General features: G+C 37.3%; 1 protein-coding gene across 9 annotated transcripts in view; it reads right to left on the bottom strand.

Moving 5' to 3' along the window:
- The window catches only part of LOC128985614 (FERM domain-containing protein 8), a 140,494-nt gene that overhangs the window by 33,307 nt on the left and 84,462 nt on the right, over positions 1 to 22,725 (bottom strand). For all 9 annotated transcript variants that reach the window (XR_008490053.1, XM_054405314.1, XM_054405323.1 and 6 more), the window contains 3 exons: positions 16,116 to 16,304; positions 13,660 to 13,789; positions 1,548 to 1,706 (listed from right to left, as the gene is read on the bottom strand). Coding sequence is in view for 8 of the 9 variants with exons in the window: in XM_054405314.1 (XP_054261289.1) it covers positions 1,548 to 1,706; positions 13,660 to 13,789; positions 16,116 to 16,304 (478 nt within the window). In the remaining variant the exon portion in view is untranslated. The remainder of the gene's footprint in view (positions 1 to 1,547; positions 1,707 to 13,659; positions 13,790 to 16,115; positions 16,305 to 22,725) is intronic.

Here is a 22,725-nt window from a genome sequence, read left to right as displayed (position 1 = left end):
AAACAAAGAATTTAGCATAAGGTATTATTAGTTAGTAAAGTAGTATTGACATGTCATATGTTTATATGTGAAAATCACAATCTTGTAAACTTATGTGACGAATAAACATTTCATTTCATTTCATTTCAGTTTGTTTGCGTTTATGATCCATACCTGGTCTTTTTTAGTATTCGTGGACAGAACCAAACAAAGCCTGTCACGACAGGCACCGCTGATGAGTCACCCGCATGGATCTCTATCAAAATCAGGTGATCTACGGTCAGCTGAGTTAACAGGTGACCGGGTAGTGGCCAGTGGGGGAGAGGCTGGGGCCCTGTTTTTGAAATGGCTGGCTGTTGAGTTGAGTGCTAAGTCACTCACTTTCCAATCGTTTCGTATTTTTCAAACGATTGACGGTTGACTTATCCAACCAAAACTACCTATCGAGCTGTTGATTGGACGGTTGACTGCACTTTCTTCTTCCTCTTTTGACAAAAATTGCTGTTTTTGAGTTAACGCCATATTGTTTATTGCTTTAATTTACTAAGTGTGATTTTTGATTAGAGGTTATGTATTTGTTGTCAATGTCATAGCACCCAATACTTTATGCAATTGTTTTCTGCATTTTTATTTTATTTACTGTGTCAATACTAGACTATCAAATCAAGGGTTTTCTTCTATGTTTGCAATACTTTGAAATAGACCAGGCCTACTAATTGAACTTATTATAAGATAATTGTTATTATGATTTATTAAAAGATTGTGGTAAAGAGAAACAATGCCATAGTTTGTTTCAATACCATAATTCACCTAATAAAGGGATCAAATTTATTTAAGTTATGGTATGCTTTCAGTGCAATGGCAAATAAATATCCATTAAAGATTTAACTCTAAACACAAACACAATGAAACAAAACGATGAAGGGAACTAAAATAAGGTGATTTTTTCTTAAATAGAGACGAAGAAAGCAAATAATTTATTATAGGTATACCTATAATGAGCTAAAGCCTAAAACAAGCTTCCATAGTTAATTTTATTTTTATTAACTGTTGGATTTCAAAAATACCAAATCCTGTTGTTGGTTGAGTTGAGTGTTGATGATTGACTCAACTGTCAACCATTTTTTAAATAGGGCCCTTGGTCTGGTCCGAGTGTGTGTCGCCCAGGCGGCAGGCGCACAGCTACAGCTCCTAGCCTGATGCAACACAACCACACGGACAATATACATCGTTGGGTGATTGTGGTGGCGTTTCGTTAACAATTTTGTTAATTAAAAGATGAAACTTCAGTAGAATTGGCAGAATAAAAGTATCTACCAACACATTGTGTTAAAAAAAAAATTGCCAGGAGAGAAAAACATCCGTAAACAAAGGATTGGTTTTCAGGAGAAAAGGGTATCTCAACCTCGCGGGCCCCTAAACTTTGCGGGCCCCTAAACTTTGCGGGCCCCTAAACTTTACGGGCCCCTAAGCCTCGCGGGCCCCCCCCGCATCGCAGTGTCTGCAGGGCCAGCTGTTACGCCACTGCACTGCTCACTGATTATTTTTTAAATATGGCAAATACTCACTTGTTTGGAAAAAATTTGAAGAATCTTTGACACTCTCATGCCATTTTCAACAACTCTAAACTGGATAAAAATACAGGGCAAACAATCTGGATTGTCCTCTTGAGATGGTTTGGCAAAATCCCATGACATTTCTTCAAACTTAAGTCCTAGTAGCAATATCTGGAAAACAATTCAATAATTTTATTAAAACTTGTCCTACAACCTTCGACAATAAAAAAAGAATACACCTGCAGACTAAGCAAATTTCCATTTGCCTGATTTGATTTTTGATTAAATCTATTTCAATAACATTATGTTTAATGAATACCTAGGTTTGCTGCTACAGGGAGGGTAATAAAGTAAATTTGTTAAGTAAAACATTAATAGCTTAGCAAAAATAAATATATTTGCCAAGTTTTATCAAAATATATCTATAAAGAAGCAAAATACAACAGTTTACTTATTCTCATGGTGAGGTAGCCTCTGGATCACTAAATTTAAGCGAAACGGTTTATGTTACTTGGCTTCGTCAAGTGATCCTGCTTCAGTCATGACTCATCTTCCGGCGTCGCTACATGTGTCCCTCGTGATTAATTACAATGGCCAGTTTTTACAGTATTATATTCGTTTTTGTGTTTTTTCCTGTTCGTGTGTGTGTTCTAAGTGTAACGACGGATCCAACCAAATTGGTTAGATGACTTATTGATGTTTTTGTTCTACCTGAAGATGGACTTTTAAGCAGTAAACTACTGAAGCAGGATCACTTGACGAAGCCAGGTAACATAAACCATTTTCATTTATTCTCCATAAAGACAACATGGGAATTTTAAATTTACAATTTTTTGAGATTTCTTCGTTAACTAAAAACCATATAGAAACACTTTAATATCCTAAATAATTTGTTTTTTAAGCTCTTCAAAATGGTCTAGAGAGAAACTAAGAAATTTTATGTTTTGAGGGTCAAAAACGAGAAACACCGAATAATACCCCATAAATCCCCCAAAAACCCCATCACGTTTTCCCTGCGCAACCAGTTAACCAAATAGCAAAATACCCCCGCCGCAGCAAACCTGCAGACTAAGCGAATTTCCATTTGCCTGATTGGATTTACACTAAAATGTCTCCTTAAAAATATCACATTTATTTATTCCCTATTTAAATAACATTAGTTTAACGAGTACTTAGGTCTGCTGCAACAGGGAGGGTAAAGGGTGTTTTTTTGTAAAATTTAATAGTTTAGTATGACATTAATGCATTTTCCAAATTTGATCAAAATATGTTCATAAACAAGCAAACTACAACACTTTACTTATTCATAAGAACGAGAGGTCGTCCAGTGGTCGAAACTCGACCAAAATTATGTAATGTACTCAATTCTCTATTTTCACCCCACACTGTAAATAAAACACGTGATTGGAGTTTCTTCCATTTGTTTTGATTTTCTGTTTATATTTCGTTGTTATTTCGTCACCAGCATGGCAACGCATAAGATCCATGTTAATTTTTTCAAATTTTTAAACTCATTTTTTGTGCTTATCTTTGAGCCTATTTAAATTTACAAAGGGATTCTGCACACCTACAGGATAATTGCTTTCTAACGGTATGCGCAGATTTACCCCACGATGCACACAAGCTGAGAAAAAAGGTTTTAAAGAAACATGCTTGCCTATTAATATATAGATAGATAAAATGGGAATTTTAAATGGACAGATTTTTGGAATTTTCTCCGTAACCATTAGGCGCATATACTATTACTAAACGCTCATTAACACTTCAATATACTAAATTATTTGTTTTTTTAAGCGCTACAAAATGGTTTGGAAAGAAATTGCTAAGTTTTAAGTTTTTAGGGTAAAAAATGGGAAAAACCAATTTTTACCCCATAAAATCCCCCATAAACCCCTGTTCCCATAGTCCGATCATGCTGGTTCGCGAACTCGTTTGAAAAAACGTAGGTTTACACGTTTGTACCAAATTTCATAAAAATCGGATGACTTTTGCTCGAGTTATCGCGCTTAAGGACACATATATAAATATATATATACAGGGTGTTTGTGAACTCTCTCGAAAAAATTCACAGGATTATTCCTTGGGTTAATACATGAATATTTTACATTATAAACATGGGTCGCCGGAGCCTCGTTTTCTGTCTGTCTGTCTGTATGTGTTTTTTATAAATAACTTTATAACTCGAGTTTGAATCGAGGTACAAACTTTAAATTTGACACACTTGTGTATTTTACCGTGTTAAACAAACAAGCAAAATTTCATTTCGTTGACTGTAGCCGTTTCAAAATGGCGGCCATCTAAAATCTTTGACCTCAAATTACATGAAAACCACTAGAGTTACAAAAAAAACACAAGAATAACAAAATGTGGGAAATTTTATGCCAAATCAAATGACACCTAGATCTTAAAGATCGGGCTATAAACAGCTGAGTTATAAACTTTTTAAATAATTAATAATTTCTTTACTGGCTTTTAATTGTTATTGTTTATTCTTTAAAATCATCTGATACAGAGTACATTACGTAACCTTAAACAGATTTCAATAGTTAAGGTAAAAATAGGACACTTAATACATTTACCATCTAGTAAAAAACTAAATGTTGTTGTTAGGGCAAACCAGCTGTCTTACATTGTTGTAACAATTTAGAAATGATCAGATGATTTTAAAGAATAGACAATAACAATTAAAATCCAGTAAAGAAATTATTAATTATTAAAAAAATTAATAACTCAAAATAATCATGTGATCATCATCTCAAAATCATATGTCCAACCAGCTGTCTTACATTGTTGTGACAATTTAGAAAGGATCAGATGATTTTAAAGAATAAACAATAACAATTAAAAGCCAGTAAAGAAATTATTAATTATTTAAAACGTTTATAACTCAGCTGTTTGTTGTCCGATCTTTAAGATCTAGGTGTCATTTGATTTGGCATAAAATTTCCCACATTTTGTTATTCTTGTGTTTTTTTTGTAACTCTAGTGGTTTTCATGTAATTTGAGGTCAAAGATTTTAGATGGCCGCCATTTTGAAACGGCTACAGTCAACGAAATGAAATTTTGCATGTTTGTTTAACACGGTAAAATACACAAGTGTGTCAAATTTAAAGTTTGTACCTCGATTCAAACTCGAGTTATAAAGTTATTTATAAAAAACACATACAGACAGACAGACAGAAAACGAGGCTCCGGCGACCCATGTTTATAATGTAAAATATTCATGTATTAACCCAAGGAATAATCCTGTGAATTTTTTTGATAGAGTTCACAAACACCCTGTATAATAAGTATGATTGTGATTAGGGCTACTACTATATAAATAATTGAAAACATTATAAAATCATTAGTACCCTTTTAAATTCATTTTTAATTAATAAACGACAAATGTAAATGATTGTATTTGTAAATGTAAACATGACTATGACCTAAGTGTCGAAACATGTTGTTTATTAATTAAAAATGAATTTAAAAGGGTACTAATGTTTTTATAATGTTTTCAATTATTTATCTAATATATAAAATTCTCGTGTCACAGTGTTTGTCTGCAAACTCCTCCGGAACGACTTCACCGATCGTTATGAAATTTGGTGTGTAAATTCTGTAGGTATGCGAATAGGAAATAAACTATTTCCCGTTTCGAAATTCTTAAAAGGGCTCCGCCCCAGTGGCTCTGGAGTTTCCCATGTTAACCTTATGAGAAATGGAATTAATGAATCTTAACAGCTGTTTCAATTAAACAAGTTGGTTCTGTTCTATGATGTTCAATAGCATTAAAGTTACAAGGATTACCAACAGGGTGCAGCACTATTATTTCTTTTACATTTATGACAACAGCTAATTTGCAACCAAAAGGTGAGTGAGCGTAGCGAACGAACTTCAACCTGGAGGCGAGTTAGCGTAGCGAACGAGCTAACCTGAAGGCAAGTGAGCGCAGCGAACGAGCTCCAACCTAAAGGTGAGTGAGCGTAGCGAACGAGCTCCAACCCAAAGGTGAGTGAGCGTAGCGAACGAACTTCAACCAGGACGTGATTGAGCGATGCGAACGAGATCATCTTGAAACCTGAAGGCAAGTGAGCGCAGCGAACGAGCTCCAACCTAAAGGTGAGTGAGCGTAGCGAACGAGCTCCAACCCAAAGGTGAGTGAGCGTAGCGAACGAACTTCAACCAGGACGTGATTGAGCGATGCGAACGAGATCATCTTGAAAATTAAACGTAACGGTACTTTCTTTCCATCGGTCTGTCTTAGGGGAAACCTATAACTTAGGCGATACGAAGTTCGCCGGGTCAGCTAGTATATATATATAAATGAATTTGAACGGATGGTGTTTTTGGTCTCTAGGGACCTCAAAACGAAAAAGTAAATTGGTCCCGGGTCCAGGTCTTACCATGAGTACTACGGTAATAGCTTATTCCCTATAGGGGAAATTCGCTAATATTCCCTATAGGGGAAATTCACTAAAAGAACTTTAAGTATTGTTTCGTAAAAGAATCCCTTAGTGTTTATAAATGGTGTCCCAATAAGAACGCCGGATTTTAAATGTTAATAAACCATATATTTTCATGCTAAATTTACAATATGAAACATGAATCTTAAAGCCTAGTATCTCCGATTAGTAATGACATAATATTATTATGTCTTGTACGTGCCCACCTGCTGCCTGCTGACAAGCCCGACACCTCGTGGCAAAGTTTTCCATCACTTTTTCATACACTCCCTGTTGAATTCCATTAATGGCACGAATAATTTCCTACTTCACGTCTTGGATTGTTTAAGGATTATTGGCGAAAACGAGCGACTTTAAATGTACCCAAAGAAAGTAGTCGCACGTTGTTAAATCGTACGATCTTTCTGAGATGAATGTGTGCTTCATAGCTGAACAGCAAAGTTTCTAAAAACATGTCATTTTCATCTTGATTTCCAACCAACCAGTTTACAAATTCAATTCGTTTTACGAGATATCTTGGCTTGATCTCTTGTGTGAGTTGAATTTTGTAAGGGAATATGTGAAGGTATTTCACCAAAATGCTTTGTACTGTGCTCCGAGCTAGGCCTAACTCCTTACTACGCCGACGAATATATGTTCAACTTGCGTTGTCCTCTTCACTATTATGTACAGCCTCAATATTTTCAATGAAGTGATCTGCCCGACTTCGAATTGGTCTTTTAATGTCAAAAACTAAGCCAATTTCTTCGAACTTGTAAAATAAATCTTCGGACAGATAATTCATTTTGTGCATAATCCCGGCCGAAACTAACGTGCAGCTTCCGCACCGTTTCAGAGAAACATTCCCGATACTTGTAGTTCACTTAAACTATGACCAAGCTTTGATCCGTCGTGGAGCGATTCATGACTACAAATGGGACCTAATACTGATAGCATTGCTGATAATTCGGGTATTCCTATTGAAATACAGATGAGGATAAGACGCTCCTGAAATCCGGCGTTCTTACTGGGACACCCTTTATTTAGTGACTAACACTACACAAAATCTCCAAAGATAGTTGGGTTGTTATAATCTAAAAGGGGAGGCGAGAGGTAAGCGTAAGCTCCTTCTTCAAGACCGCTGTGAGTCAATTTTGCGTGCACAGACTGCTGGGAGTGCCTCTGCACTCGCTAAAGGCAGCGGATCTAGCACTGGCTGTGTCGTGACTAGACAGCCCTAAGGTAGGGGAACGGCTGCTCTAGTACTGACCTTGGGCGGAGGTGACAACCACCCATCCAGCCAAGGCCCAGATGGCTAATGCAACTGTCAACTGTTACAGGCATGTGTGCAGCTGTGACAGGACTGAGCTGGAGACGATGAGGGATCCAACCCCGAAAGGGTCCAGTCTCGGACATTAGCAGGCGTAGTGAGGGGTCACGGTTCGGCTGCTAAACTGCTAACCTTTTGTTTTTTTGTTGATATAAATGACTGAGGGTAAACAAACAGAATCACTACCCCAGGTGGGTAACTGCTCAAGCGGGGAATCCCACGCCTCCTCTTTGGGGCACATGCCTATGGATTCTGGGGAGGGCAACCTTCAGCTTTTTTACAACGATGGTATTGTGCAGAACACCGCAATGGAGACAGAGCCTGGAGAGATTGTGGATATGCCAGAGATCTTCTCCAGGAGCTCCTTGACAGCTAGAACTCCACCCAAATCATCGACTGATGTCCTTGACCGAAACAAGCAGCTAGACACCAGCAATGTCGGTGATTCCCCGTCTTTGGCGGACACATCGTCCGATTCTGAGACAGTTTTAACTGTTATGACCAGAACTGAACACAGATTGTCTGTTAGAGAAATAAAAACGGCAGAAGGCACGTGGATCCCAAACAGACAACCGGACCCGCAGAACTGGACCCGATGGGAACCCTGGGTCATCTCAAAATCCTCCGCTAAAGAAAAACAAAAAATCGAACCGATCAGCAAATGCATCTGTTGCAGGAGTGGTCAGCTTGTAGGTCACAAGTTGGCAGTAGCAACAGCGGCCTATCCTGACGCGAGATTCTCTGCTGAGGAATGTGACCTGTTGCAGGACAGACTGATGGAGCTGGTGTTTGGTGATGACCTCCCGCATCAGTTTAAAAAAATTTACCATGAGAAGGGTGCTCTTGTCGTAACTTGAGGTAATACTGAAACCTCTGACTGGCTAAAGAGGGTGGGGCACCGAAGCTAGCGCTGGAAGGTGAGAGGGGTATGAAGATAATTAATTGTAGCAGACTATAGGGATCTGTTGCGCATGACCATTTATTGAAATCACTGAGACATAATCTCATGACTCACAATTTCACTTATGACGGTAAACAAATCTCTTTTTCAGATGTAAAAAGACTATTTGAAATTGAAACTAAGAGTGGAACCGCTCCTACGCTCTGACAAGCGTCTCAACAAGGACGATCATCAGATACTTGCTCTTGCCATTGATGAAATGAATGTGCAGATTCTAAAAGACCGTGGCTGGATTATCTAACTGGGCCTGGGGAAATTGCAGCTCAGAGTCATCTCTGGTGCTCCCTCTGATGACCCAGGTCCTTCAGGCGAACCTACAACATAGTAAGGGTGCCACGGCTGTGTTGTCAGAGCACGGTTAAGCAGTCCTTAGATTTTGCTTTAATTCAGGAGCCCTGGGACAGTAATTTTAGAATTACTGGGATGGGTACTATCAGGGGTAAGATAATTTCTGCGTCTGTTCCACACCCTATAACTTGCATTTGGGTTAAAGAAAGGCTAAAATGTAATCCAGTTCTAGAGCTTTGTTCGAGGGACATAACAGTAATTAAGACTGCATGTGTCAAATCAAACATAAAACTGCTGTTGGCCTCTGTTTACATGCCACAGGGCGACGAGGGAAAGAAAGAAAAAAAGAGTTTTATTTCTCCATAAATATACAAATATATGTACATAGAGAATATACATTGATGATGAGTAAGTACAATGTCATCTCAAAGCTTTAACTAACTTAGCACTACTATTAAAAAAGTCATTCAAAGTATAAAATGCATTGCCATACAAATATTGCCTGACCTTCTTCAAAAAACAATTGTTAAAGTCTGTGTCTTTTTCTAATAAGAATTTATTAATTACCCTACGAGTCAGGGGATCAGGGGATTTTTCAAATGTTGCTGTTGAGTCCGAGGGATATATTATGAAATTACGTCTTGTGTTATACGCATTTGTGTGATTTTCTAAAAGGATTCTATTTTTCATGAAGTATTTACATAATTCATAAATATAAATGACAAGGTAAAGTTAATAATTTATTTGTTGATAGTGCTCATCAACAGGAATATGATGCAAAATTCCAATGGCCCTTTTCTGAATTCGGAATATTCTATTAAAATTTTCACACGAAGTACTACCCCAAATTACCAACCCATAAGTTAATCTAGATTGAATAGTTACAAAGTGATGCAAAGATGGGACCATTCCCATCGGCTGAGGTCAGACGACTGATCGACATCGCACAGGAGTCCGGAGCTTAACTTGTGATAGGCTGCGACTCCAACGCTCATAACACAGCTTGGGGATGCAGGGACACCAACAATCGAGGTAGGTCACTTCTAGAGAACCTAGTTTCTTGTGGTCTTCTTATAGCTAATGTAGGCTCAGAACCGACTTTTCTTAGTAGGATAGGTCAATCTGTTATTGAGCTCACCCTGTGTTTAGTGGGTATGGCTAACAGGATTACTGACAGGTCAGTGTCCCTTGAGCCGCTTGAGCCATCCCTGTCTGACCGTAGGCATATTGTTTTCGGGTTGGGGAATTTTTGCAATTAAGTTCGCTTAAACAGGAGCGTAGGTAAGACTGACTACGTTGTTTTCCTTCAGATCCGATCTTCATAGAAAGATTGTTTCAAACCTAAACATATCACCACTCATTAACACAGCTGATGCGCTTGATAAGGCGGCAGACCGTCTAATCAGGTGCATAGTAACATCCTAACGGTTTGTTTCACTCACAGCTGCTTTATGGTTTGCGTCTCTGGGGTGGTTCACACTTAGCTCAGAAAGCATTTGTTTGGCAAAAGAAAGCTCTTAGAGCCATGCTAGGATTGCAAGATCATGAATCCTGTAGGGATCACTTTTCCAATTTAAATTTACTTACACTGCCATCTATGTACATTCTTTGTAATTTAATTCATATAAAAAACAACCCCTTAAAATTTTCTAGCTATTCTCATCCATACAACACGAGGCACAAAAACAACCTAGTCACACCTCAAATCAGACTTTCAAAAACTTTAAATAGCCATTTTTACAATCAACATATTTTCTTCAACAAGCTACCCACTTGTTTTCGTGAACTACCTTTAAACCAATTTAAAAGAAAAATTACTGAGTTTTTTAAATCAAGAGCATTCTACACGCAGGAAAAATTTTTAAATAGTGACATGTCATGTTTAGTTTAGATTCTAAATAGGATATTTAAATTTATAATTGATGTATGATCTATTTTTAAGTACTATTGTAACAATGCCTATTACAAAATGTTATGTTTAATGGCTGCAATAAATCTTATTGAATCTTATTGAATCTTTAAGGATTGACCCTTGCATAAGGGCAAGAGCAATAGAGCTAGTTGGTGGGGTCCCGAACTTGCTTCTTTTAGGAGGAGACACTTCAGGCGAGCTAAGAAAACCAATAATAGCTCGCATAATACTCTGTTCTCACAGAATATAACCATGCAGTACGTAAGGCCAAAAGACTCTCATGGAATAACTCTTGCAGTAATTTAGGAAGCATTAAAGACACTTCCAGAATACACAAGGTTCTTACTAGAGATATACATGTCACTCTTGGTGCAGTTGAGGGACCGAGTGGTGCTATGGCTTTTGATCCTACTGAAATACTTAAGGTTATGGCTAAAGATTATTTCACTGGTTGTATTGTTTCTGAAGTGCAGCAGGAGGATGTGAATTCTGAGTGCCCAAATCTGGGCCATCATGCCACCCATTCTATGTGGAGCACTGCCTGCCGCATAGTCACCTTCAGTAAGGTAAGATGAGCTGTCAGCTTATTACAACCCCTCAAATCACCGGGTCCTGATAAGGTAAGGCCTGTTTGTTTACACCAGGAAGGTCTAGATATTATTATTCACTTACTCTGCTAACTTTTCAGAGCAAGCTTAGCCTTAGGACATATTCCTTCAGGATGGAGTTATTCTCGTATTGCATTCATTCCTAAACCAGGGAGGGATAGTTACACTGATCCTAAGTCATTCAGACCCATTTCTTTATCTTCTTTCCTCCAATTGGTATTAAGATATATGGGGGATACAGCTCTTAGGATTAATCCCTAATAAAAGGATAAATACATAAACAGGGTGTCTACCAGATATCTCAAATGGAATTCCCGACTTTTTCCCGACTTTTCATTACCATTTTTATATAAATCCCGACCAAACACTCGGTCCATTCTCCATGTTACTACACCTTTTTCCGTCTCGCGGTCACGGTACCTTCGTCAACATATGTTGTCACTTACGACCCAGCGAAATCACTGAAGATCGAAACGTATCACATGCCAAGAAAATCCCGTATTAAATGTAGGGGTGTGTGAAGCAGCAAATCATTTCAACTCAAAGCAACGATTCGATTTAAAAAAATGTTGATGTAACTCGGTTCGAAGCAACATGGATTTTTCTATTCATACTTCTCAGTGGAGTGAAATATCTGTTTTCAATCATACATTAGAAGAACCAGTATTTCTAGAAATATCAGTGAGCTTCTTGCCTATTTCATAATTTTTACTTGCAGCATCATGTTGTTAAGTATGTTACCTATTTTATTTTATTCATTTTATAAATAAAGATATGTTTGGGTGTAAACAAATAAAAACCTTTGTAAGATTTAAATACTGAATCTTTCAATTGGTTTACATTGATAAAATAAGAGGATAGAATCAGAACTACAAGGTATACATAACTTCTTGTATGGCGAAGCAATGTCTCAGTGTATGCCATGTACTTGGATGGCAATAACCTGTATGGCTAAGCAATGTCTCAGTGTATGCCATGTACTTGGATGGCAATAACCTGTATGGCTAAGCAATGTCTCAGTGTATGCCATGTACTTGGATGGCAATAACCTGTATGGTCAAGCAATGTCTCAGTGTATGCCATGTACTTGGATGGCAATAACCTGTATGGTCAAGCAATGTCTCAGTGTATGCCATGTACTTGGATGGCAATAACCTGTATGGCTAAGCAATGTCTCAGTGTATGCCATGTACTTGGATGGCAATAACCTGTATGGCTAAGCAATGTCTAAGTGTATATCATGTACTTGGATGGCAATAACCTGTATGGCTAAGCAATGTCTCAGTGTATGCCATGTACTTGGATGGCAATAACCTGTATGGCTAAGCAATGTCTCAGTGTATGCCATATACTTGGATGGCAATAACCTGTATGGCTAAGCAATATCTCAGTGTATGCCATGTACTTGGATGGCAATAACCTGTATGGTCAAGCAATGTCTCAGTGTATGCCATGTACTTGGATGGCAATAACCTGTATGGTCAAGCAATGTCTCAGTGTATGCCATGTACTTGGATGGCAATAACCTGTATGGCTAAGCAATGTCTCAGTACTCAGTGTATGCCATGTACTTGGATGGCAATAACCTGTATGGCTAAGCAATGTCTCAGTGTATGCCATGTACTTGGATGGCAATAACCTGTATGGTCAAGCAATGTCTCAGTGTATGCCATGTACTTGGATGGCAATAACCTGTATGGTCAAGCAATGTCTCAGTGTATGCCATGTACTTGGATGGCAATAACCTGTATGGCTAAGCAATGTCTCAGTACTCAGTGTATGCCATGTACTTGGATGGCAATAACCTGTATGGCTAAGCAATGTCTCAGTACTCAGTGTATGCCATGTACTTGGATGGTAATAACCTGTATGGCTAAGCAATGTCTCAGTACTCAGTGTATGCCATGTACTTGGATGGCAATAACCTGTATGGTCAAGCAATGTCTCAGTGTATGCCATGTACTTGGATGGCAATAACCTGTATGGCTAAGCAATGTCTCAGTGTGTGCCATGTACTTGGATGGTAATAACTTGTATGGCTAAGCAATGTCTCATCTCAATGAATAGCTTATATAATTAATGTCAATCATTTGAATAATGTCAATAAGTTATATGGATACTGATAGTCAAAGTAACAGTATCAATGTAACAGTCAACTACGTATATGGATACTGATTCAATGACGTATAGACACTGATTCAAAAAGTTATTTGGATAATGATTCAATACCGTATATAGATACTGATTCCATAACGTATGGATGCTGATTCAAAAACGTATATTATGGACCCTGAATGCCCATGATTCAAATCGTTATTTTGATCATCACTGAATCGAATTGGAATTCCGATGCATTTTCGTTTCATCCCCCACCCCTCAAATGTAATCCCGTCCCAATGATCAGAAATATAAGATCCAGAACATTTTTTTAAAGTTTTGGGACCCGTTCATCCCTAATTTTGAAAGGTTAGATTATTCCCGACTTTCGGCCGAAATTCATGACTTTTTCACGACTTTACCCGACCTTTCAAAATCCCCGACTTTTTCCCGAATTTCCCGGAATTCCCGACTGGTAGACACCCTGATAAACAAACTTACACATTGTGTGTTGTCAATCACGTAGATTCCTTGGGGGTTAATGCCAACTAAAACTGGAATATCTTGATGGGTGATCAAAGATGTGAGACCTCTTACAGGCTGTTCTACTTGACCTTGGAAAAATGCACAACTGTAACATACACAACAAATGGGGAATTAGGAATTAGAGCTGAGAGATCATTATATGAGAATTTTCCATATAGGGAATAAGCTGTTATTGTAGGTCTCTTGGTAAGCCTGGCCCCACGACCAATCAACTTTTTTATTTTGAGGTCCCCAGAGACAAAAAAAAATACCCCCGCCGCAGCAAACCTGCAGACTAAGCGAATTTCCATTTGCCTGATTGGATTTACACTAAAACGTCTCCTTAAAAATATCACATTCCTTATTTAAATAGAATCAGTTTAACACATACTTAGGTTTGCTGCAACAGGGAGGGTAAAAGTGTTTTTTATGTAAAATGTTAATAGTTAGTAAGAAATAAACACATTTTCCAAATTTGGGCAAAATATGTTAATAAACAAGTAAACTACAACAGTTTACTTATTCTCCATAAGAATAACATGGGAATTTTAAATTTACAATTTTTTGGAATTTTCTCCGTAACCATTAGGTGCATTATAACGCTTCAATATACTAAATTATTTGTTTTTTTAAGCTCTACAAAATAGTTTGGAAAGAAATTGCAAAATTTTATGTATTTTGAGTCAAAAATGGGAAAACCCCATTTTTACCCTATAAAACCCCCGTTCCCATGGTCCGATCATGCTGGTTCGCGAACTCGTTCGAATAAACGTAGGTTTACACGTTTTTACCGAGTTTCATCAAAATCGGATCGTTTTTGCTCGAGTTATCGCGCTAACGGACACCTATATAAATATATATATATGAATTTGAACGGATGGTGTTTTTGGCCTCTAGGGACCTCAAAACGAAAAAAAAAAAATCGGTCCCGGGTCCAGGTCTTACCATGAGTACTACGGTAATAGCTTATTCACTATATGGGAAATTCGCTAAAACAAAAAAAAAACAACCGTTCAAATTTATATACACTTGAGTCTTGCTTATCAGAACTCATTGGGACCGAAAACTGTTTCGATTAGCCAAAATAATAACAGTAGAACCTTGATTATCTAGGGTAGTTGGGGGGAGAGAGACCACACAGATAATAAAAACAACAGTTGAATCAAGATGGAATATAACAAACACATAAAATACTCCTGCCACAGCAAACCTGCAGACTAAGCGAATTTCAACTTGTCTGATTACATTATTACTAAAATATTTCCATGAATAAGAATGTTTATTCTCAATTTAAATAACATTAGATTAAACGAGTGCTTAGGTTTGCTGCTACGGGGTAGGTAAAAATTGTTTTTTGACCATACTTCAATAGTATAGGATGAAATAAATAAATTTGCCAAATTTTATCAACATTATCCATAAACAAGTAAACTACAACAGTTTTCATTTTCTCCATAAGAATAACATGGGAATTTTAAATTGTGTTTTAAGCCTCTAAGGACATCAAAATAAAAAGTAAATTTGTCCCGGGTCTAGGTCTTACCGTGCCACCTACAGTAATAGCTACTTTAGAGAAATTCGCTAAAATATTTATTCTTTTTCTTTGTCCTTCTGTTCTTTTTTTGGTTTCTCTTCTTCCACAACAAATTCTCTATGCTGTAAAATTTTATTTTCTAAGGAGACAGCAATATAACTACTTTTAAGAATAACATTGAAAGTTGAAATATACAACTATAGAATTTTAGAGGTACCGGTAAATCATTAATTTACAAATACGCCAGGGTAACGGATAGGTAAAATACATCAATAGACAATGTCTACATACAATTAATAAACAAACATAGTATAGATCGTATTGCAGAAATTCTGGGAACACACATAACGTATCACTACATGACAGTTGTGCGATTGTTGTCAGCAAGAGGGTGGGGAGTGGATTAGGCGATCAGTAGACTGTTTCCCTCACTCTCGAACGTTGCCACTGATACCGTGTCGTGTAAATTACAAAGAACTGCTGGAGCTACAATACACCGTTAACTGGTCAACAGTTGAAACTTAAAATTACGTGTCTATTGCTTATGATTTATTTGAAATGGAGCTTAAAACCTGTATTTCAGCCTGCACTGCAGAAATGAAAGAGTTTAAATGAGCCAACAAGTTAAAACCTTGGATAATAGGCTATATTTGAATGTTGATAAAATATGAAAGAAACCATTTATAAAAAAAAGTTAAGTTAGGGCCTATCACAGATAAATTCAAACATTATATTTCTTTGAGATTAAAAACTTGGTGATACTAATATTACACAAATAAGTTTAGTTTTAATTTGATCTATTAGCAAGTAGTAAATATTGACTGTTCCTATTTATGTAACATATACTTGACTAGCCTATATGTTTGATTTCTAAGATGAAACAGTAGTATATACTCACCCGTAGTAAGGCAAGGCCCAGCAAAACTCTAGGTACTTGCGTTGCAATTTGCGGTCAGGGGTGGAGGGGGGTATGCGCTTGTAGTGTTCCAAAAGCTTGATCTCTGGACAGTTTTTGCCCCCCAATCCCAGCCAGGACCGCCATGCCCCTCGTCTCATTTGTGGCGGCAGAAATCTGCTGTACTGTTCTCTGCAGCAAACAAGAATGCACTTAAATAGGCTTGGTATAAATAGGCCTACCTGCACCAAGACAAAGCTCCTGACTAAGCGAATTAACTGTTGGCTGATTAAATTTATCCCAAAATATATGCTATGGGTAAAGATAACTACTGTACAATAAGTAATCTGAAAAAAGTTTAAACATGCATAATTATTTGAAAATTTTCTTTTTGCGAGTTTCCCTTTAGGGAAGTAGCTATTGCCCTAGGTCTCATGGTAAGAAGACCTAGGCCCAGGACCGCTGAGTTGATAACTTTGTTACTATCTTAAATTTAAACCAGCAGGGAACCAGTACCAACTGGTGAGCCAAATCAGAAACTGTTGTTTTGATGTGGGTTTACTTTGTGAAGGGCTATAAGGGTATATCAGCCTTCAAAAATTTGGTTGTGGTGAGCAGCATGATTATAGATTGGTTTCCGTTTGTCTTCATGTACCACATCAAAACGATGGCCTGCCATTCAAACTCTTAATGAGTTTGAAGTCTGGCCAATGTATTCTTTTGGACAATGTTTACACAATAGTTGATAAATCAAATTGTGAGTTTCACAAGTTGATCTACCAACAATCGGATAAACCTTGTTTGTAACTTTGCTATCAAATTCAGTTGTACTACTCATAATTTTACAAATACCACATCAAGGCTTGTGACATGGTTCAAACATTAGAATTGTTTGAAGGCCGAGAATTTTGAAATTTTGGTCTCATCAACATATTTTTTTAAATTTTGTGGCCTTTTAAAAATAACAAATAATAAATTTTCAGCACTGGGGGAAGATTTCAAAATATTGAATGCTACTTTCATTACACTGTTAATTTTTTTAGCCCAGGATAATATTGAGTAATAAATTTAGGATCACTTGATAAACTATTATCTTGGTTGTTTTTTTTTATCTGATTGGATATTAGTTTTTGAGGATAGCCTCTGCTGTGTTCAACCAACTGTTTCCTAATTTCTTTTATTTATCATATGCCTTTGTTTACATTAATTTGTTTTTGTTTTGTTTCACTGAAAAAAAGCTAACTCACAATAATTTGCTACAGAATAAAAATTTGTATTAAAACATAAATCAACTTTCTTTTCATAGTACATAGCAGATGGCGACGAGGAACTTTATTTTTGAACCCTTTGATGATGATGAAGAAACATGGAACAGCTACCTAGAAAGACTAGAAATAGCTTTTGTATTCAACAATATTTCTGAGGAAAACAAGACAATAACACTACTACATGTTATTGGAAAGAAAACTTATGGAACACTTAGAGATTTGTTACAACCTAAATTGCCTACAGAGTTTTAGTATAAAGAATTAATTAAACAACTCACCAAACACTTTTCACCACCACCAAACGAAGTAGCAGAAGCTTTCAAATTCCATAATAGACGTCAACAGGAAGGTGAAGACATACAGCACTTTGCAACGGAATTGAAAGGATTGTCAAGATACTGCAACTTTGGCAACTTTCTCAACACAGCATTACGAAATCAGTTCATACAAGGATTGAGAAATGAAGCGATTCAAGCCAAATTGATCAGCGAATCGGTCTCAACGATGGACAAAGCACTGGAGCTGGCAACTACACTCGAGAAAGCCTACCAGGATGCAGCAACACTACACTGTGGTGATAACATATCAATTGGAGTTGACAAAGTAAGTAACAACATCCATCCTAATAAAGTTTGCTACAGATGTGGAAAATCACATACAACACCTTGTCCACATATTAACACCTTTTGTAATTATTGCAAAAAAATTGGTCATATTGCTAAAGTCTGTTTGTCAAATTCAAATGCAGTGATAAAATTACCAACTAAAAAGTTTGGAACTATTTCTACAGCTAAAAATGTTAAAGCTGTACACAAAGAGTTAAATCTAACATCCGACACAGTATATGTCCATGATCCCACACACAATGTTGTTGATATTTTGTATAATTCCAAAGGTTCAAATGATAAGATCTTGCTAAAAGTTAATCTTAATGACCGACCAACTACAATGGAATTAGACACTGGGTCTGGAGCGTCAATCATGTCTATATAACTTTAAAAGAATGTTTCCAAGCCACAGACCGTTGCAACCAAGCAATGTTATTTTCAGAGATTACAATAAACACTGTTTTTCTCCAATAGGTAAAACTATGGTAAAAGTTAACTATCATGGACAGACCAAAGTTTTACCTCTATACATTGTGGAAGGAGACTGTGATACTCTATTTGGTAGGGATTGGTTGAAACAAATAAAAATTGACTGGCAAGAAATCAACCAGCTGAGTTCCAAAAATAACTTGGGCTTGGAAAATCTTTTAAAACAATATGAAAATGACCTATTTGTTAAAAACATAGGCAAACTTCAGGGATTGGAAGTACAACTTTATTTAAAACCCGATGCTAAACCAGTTTTTAAGAAAGCTCGATCAGTTCCTTTTGCACTCATTCCTAGAGTGAATGAGGAACTTGATAGACTCGAAAGAGAAGGTATTATTTCTAAAGTAGATTACAGCAGCTGGGCAACACCAGTAGTTCCAATAGTAAAGGCCAATGGTAACATACGACTGTGCGGTGATTTCAAAGTCACACTCAACCCATCTCTTCTTGTCCCTGAGTACCCAGTTCCAGCAATTGAACAAATCTTATCTAAAATTGGTAACAGTATCACCTACAGTAAAATTGACGTATCGGAGGCTTTTCTTCATATGCCCATAAGAGAGTCGGATCGTTATTTGTTAACAATAAATACACACAGAGGTTTGTACCAATATAATAGATTACCATTCGGAATATCTGCAGCTCCTGCTATTTGGTAAAAAGCAATGGAGAAAGTTGTTGAAGGGATAGAAGGGGTACAAGTCTTTTATGATGATATAGTTGTTTCAGGCACCACTAACGAACAACATCTTAGCCGTTTAAAACAGGTATTTGAGAGGTTCAAGCAGTACAATCTTAGAATTATTAGACAAAAATCAAGCTTTATGGTAAATGAGATTGAGTATTTGGAGTATAAAATTAGCAACAAAGGGATATACAAAACTCAAAAACTAACTGAAGCTATTGACCATTTGCCTCGCCCTTCAAACATACATGAAGTCAGACACGTCCTTGGTCTGATTAATTACTACAGAAGGTTCATTCCAAACATAAGTGAGAAATTATATCCTCTTATAAATCTCAACAAGTCATCTACGAAATTCTTTTGGTCTGAGGACTGTGAAAGAACATTCCAAAACATTAAAGAGGAAACGAAATCAGACATATTTCTTACTCATTTTGATCCTAACTTACCACTCATCTTAGCTACAGATGCAAGCCAGCATGGCATCTCAGCCGTTCTTTCACATGTTTATCCGGATGGGTCTGAAAGACCTATTGCAATGGCATCACGAACATTAAACTCCTCGGAAATGAAGTACAGTGTCATAATGAAAGAAGCATTAGCCATCTACTTTGCTGTAAAACGTTTTTATTACTTCCTGCATGGCCATCACTTTACTCTTTTCACCGACCACAAACCATTGACATATATATTTGGTGATAAAAAAGGTATACCAATTCTAGCAGCTACTAGATTACAAAATTATGCTGTTTTCCTCCAAGCCTTTAATTTCGACATCAAATACAAATCTACTGATGAAAATGCCAACGCAGATGCCTTATCCCGTTTACCTTCAAATATTTGCCAAGATGTTAACCAAATAGACAACGTTGATGTTTTTGAAATACAACAACTCCAAGCCCTTCCCGTTTCAAGCAAACTAATAGCAGAAGAAACTCAAAAAGATCAGGAACTGTCAGACATCTATGAAGCTCTTAATGAAGGAAAGCTCATAAACCATTCAAGTGAGTTCAGAGACACTGAATCAGAATGGAGCTATCAATTGGGGTGCTTATTTAAAGGACATAGAGTTGTAATAGGCCTACCAAAATCATTAAGAAACAAAATTCTTCAAGAACTTCATGAAGCACATATAGGTATGGTTCAGATGAAAGCTTTAGCTCCCTCCTATGTCTGGTGGAAAAATATTGACCATGATATTGAAACATTGGTTCGAAATTGCAAAAATTGTCAAGAGCATCGTAATGATCCAACCAAAGTACCTGTACATCCATGGTCTGCTCCTGAAAAACCTATGGAGAGAATTCACGTTGACTTCGCTGGACCATTTATGAACAGCTACTTTTTAATTATTGTGGATGCGTACAGTAAATGGCCAGAAGTTATTCCAATGAATTCTACAACTACAAACAAAACCATAGACTGCCTGCGAACATTCTTCAGCAATTTTGGCATTCCACATATCTTGGTTTCAGACAACGGTCCACAATATACTTCTCAAGAATTTAAAAACTTCTTAGAACTGAATGGCATATGCCATAAACGTTCTGCTCCATATCATCCAGCTACCAATGGGCAGGTCGAAAGATATGTTCAGACCTTAAAACAATCCCTTAGGTCTATGAAAGATGAACCTGGTACCCTTAACCAAAAGGTTGCCAGATTTCTCATGGCATATAGGAGAACACCTCATGCAACTACAGGGTTAACACCTGCTCATCTTTTCATCGGCAGACTGTTGAGGTCAAGGCTTGATTTGACACTTCTTAACTCATCAAATACTTGCACAAATGACCAGACTATCCAACAATCTTATGGGAGGAACTTTAAAGGAGACTCTGTTTTTTTTTAGAATCTACGGAACGCCACAAAAGTGGAGATTTGGAAGGATTCTACAAAAACTGGGCACATGCCACTATAATATTGAATCTGGAAATTCCACCTACAGGAGACACATTGATCAAATAAGATCGGTTGGTACATCAGTTTTTGCTGACAATGGTCTGCCAGTATGAGTGTCATCACTTGTGTCTTCGCAGCCATCTTTAAATCGCCTAAACCACTCAAACACTTGTGTTCGTGATAAACAATCATCGCCGTACACTTGTTGTAACATTACAAACGTTTCACTTGCAGATTTTCCAAGTTTGAAAAGAAATTTTATGTTAACACGCTGTTCTTTTTGTACACTCAACATTTTTCCGACGCACAGACAAAACGACAACTACTTAGAACAGACGCCACGGGCATACTGAGTAAAGAAGGCAGATGAAACTCGAGCAGTAGGCAGGGCGAGTCACGTGACAGGCCACGCGACTTTCAGCCTTATTGCATTCGTTTTATTTTTGCACCGGGACTAGTCCGGTTTTTTTCTAGCCACACCTCGTACTGTACCATACACATACACCGCCCACAATGCAAACTCTCATACAAGTAAAGAAGTCCTGAAGAGAGTATAATTTTTTTCTATTAAAATTGTTTTCAGTTTTGTCTTAAATTTCTTTGCATTGTTTTCTAATCTTAGTTCATCTGGTAGTGCTTTAAGAAATTTGTACCCCATATAGGTGGTTTTTTCTTTAAAAATTCTAATCTGTGTTTCTCTAACTTTGTTTCAAATTTCCTCCGAGTGCACCGAGGAGCACTCCTAGGACACTGAATGTACTCCTAACAACAATATATATAATAAAAAACAAAATCTTTCAAACAATGAAATTTGGCATGGTGATAGCTCACATTCCCGATTAACATATAGGCATATTCTTATTTCAAACATCCTTTTCGGGCTCCGCCCCAGTGGCTCTGCAGTTTCCCATGTTAACCTTATGAGTATTCATATTTAAAGGAAATTCAAGAAACTTAGCCAGCTGGTTCAACTTATAGAGTTGGTTCTATGATATGCAAAAGCATTAAAAAGTTACCAACAGGGTGCAACACTATTATTTTTTTTTCATCTATATATATATAAAAGCTCAAATACCACTGACTCATTCACTCACTCATCACGAAATCTCAGAAACCATAAGACCTAGGAACCTGAAACTTGGCAGGCATCTTCCTTTTGGGTAGTAGACACTCACTAAGAAAGGATTTTACCCTCCGACCTCTGGGCTCCGCCCCAGTGGCTCTGGAGTTTCCCATGTTAACCTTATGAGTATATTTAAATGGAATTAATGAATCTTAACAGCTGTTTCAATTAAACAAGTTAGTTCTGTTCTATGATGTTCAATAGCATTAAAGTTACAAGGATTGCCAACAGGGTGCAGCACTATTATTTCTTTTACATTTATGACAACAGCTAATTTGCAACCAAAAGGTGAGTGAGCGTAGCGAACGAACTTCAACCTGGAGGCGAGTTAGCGTAGCAAACGAGCTAACCTGAAGGCAAGAGTGAGCGCAGCGAAGGAACTTCAACCAGGACGTGATTGAGCCATGCAAACGAGCTCACTTATGAAGTTAAACGGGGCAAAGCCCGCGGGTACAGCTAGTTAATAAATAAACTAGGTGGCGTTCGCAGATGCATCCACAAAATTGAGCGGAGTGATCAAGGGTTCATATTATATTGT

The sequence above is a fragment of the Macrosteles quadrilineatus genome, unplaced genomic scaffold (genome assembly GCF_028750875.1).
Source record: "Macrosteles quadrilineatus isolate MER2022 unplaced genomic scaffold, UCM_ALF_1.0 Scaffold_1__1_contigs__length_201487025, whole genome shotgun sequence".
NCBI classification, from domain to species: Eukaryota; Metazoa; Arthropoda; class Insecta; order Hemiptera; family Cicadellidae; genus Macrosteles; species Macrosteles quadrilineatus.
This window is presented reverse-complemented; position numbering and strand designations above follow the sequence as displayed.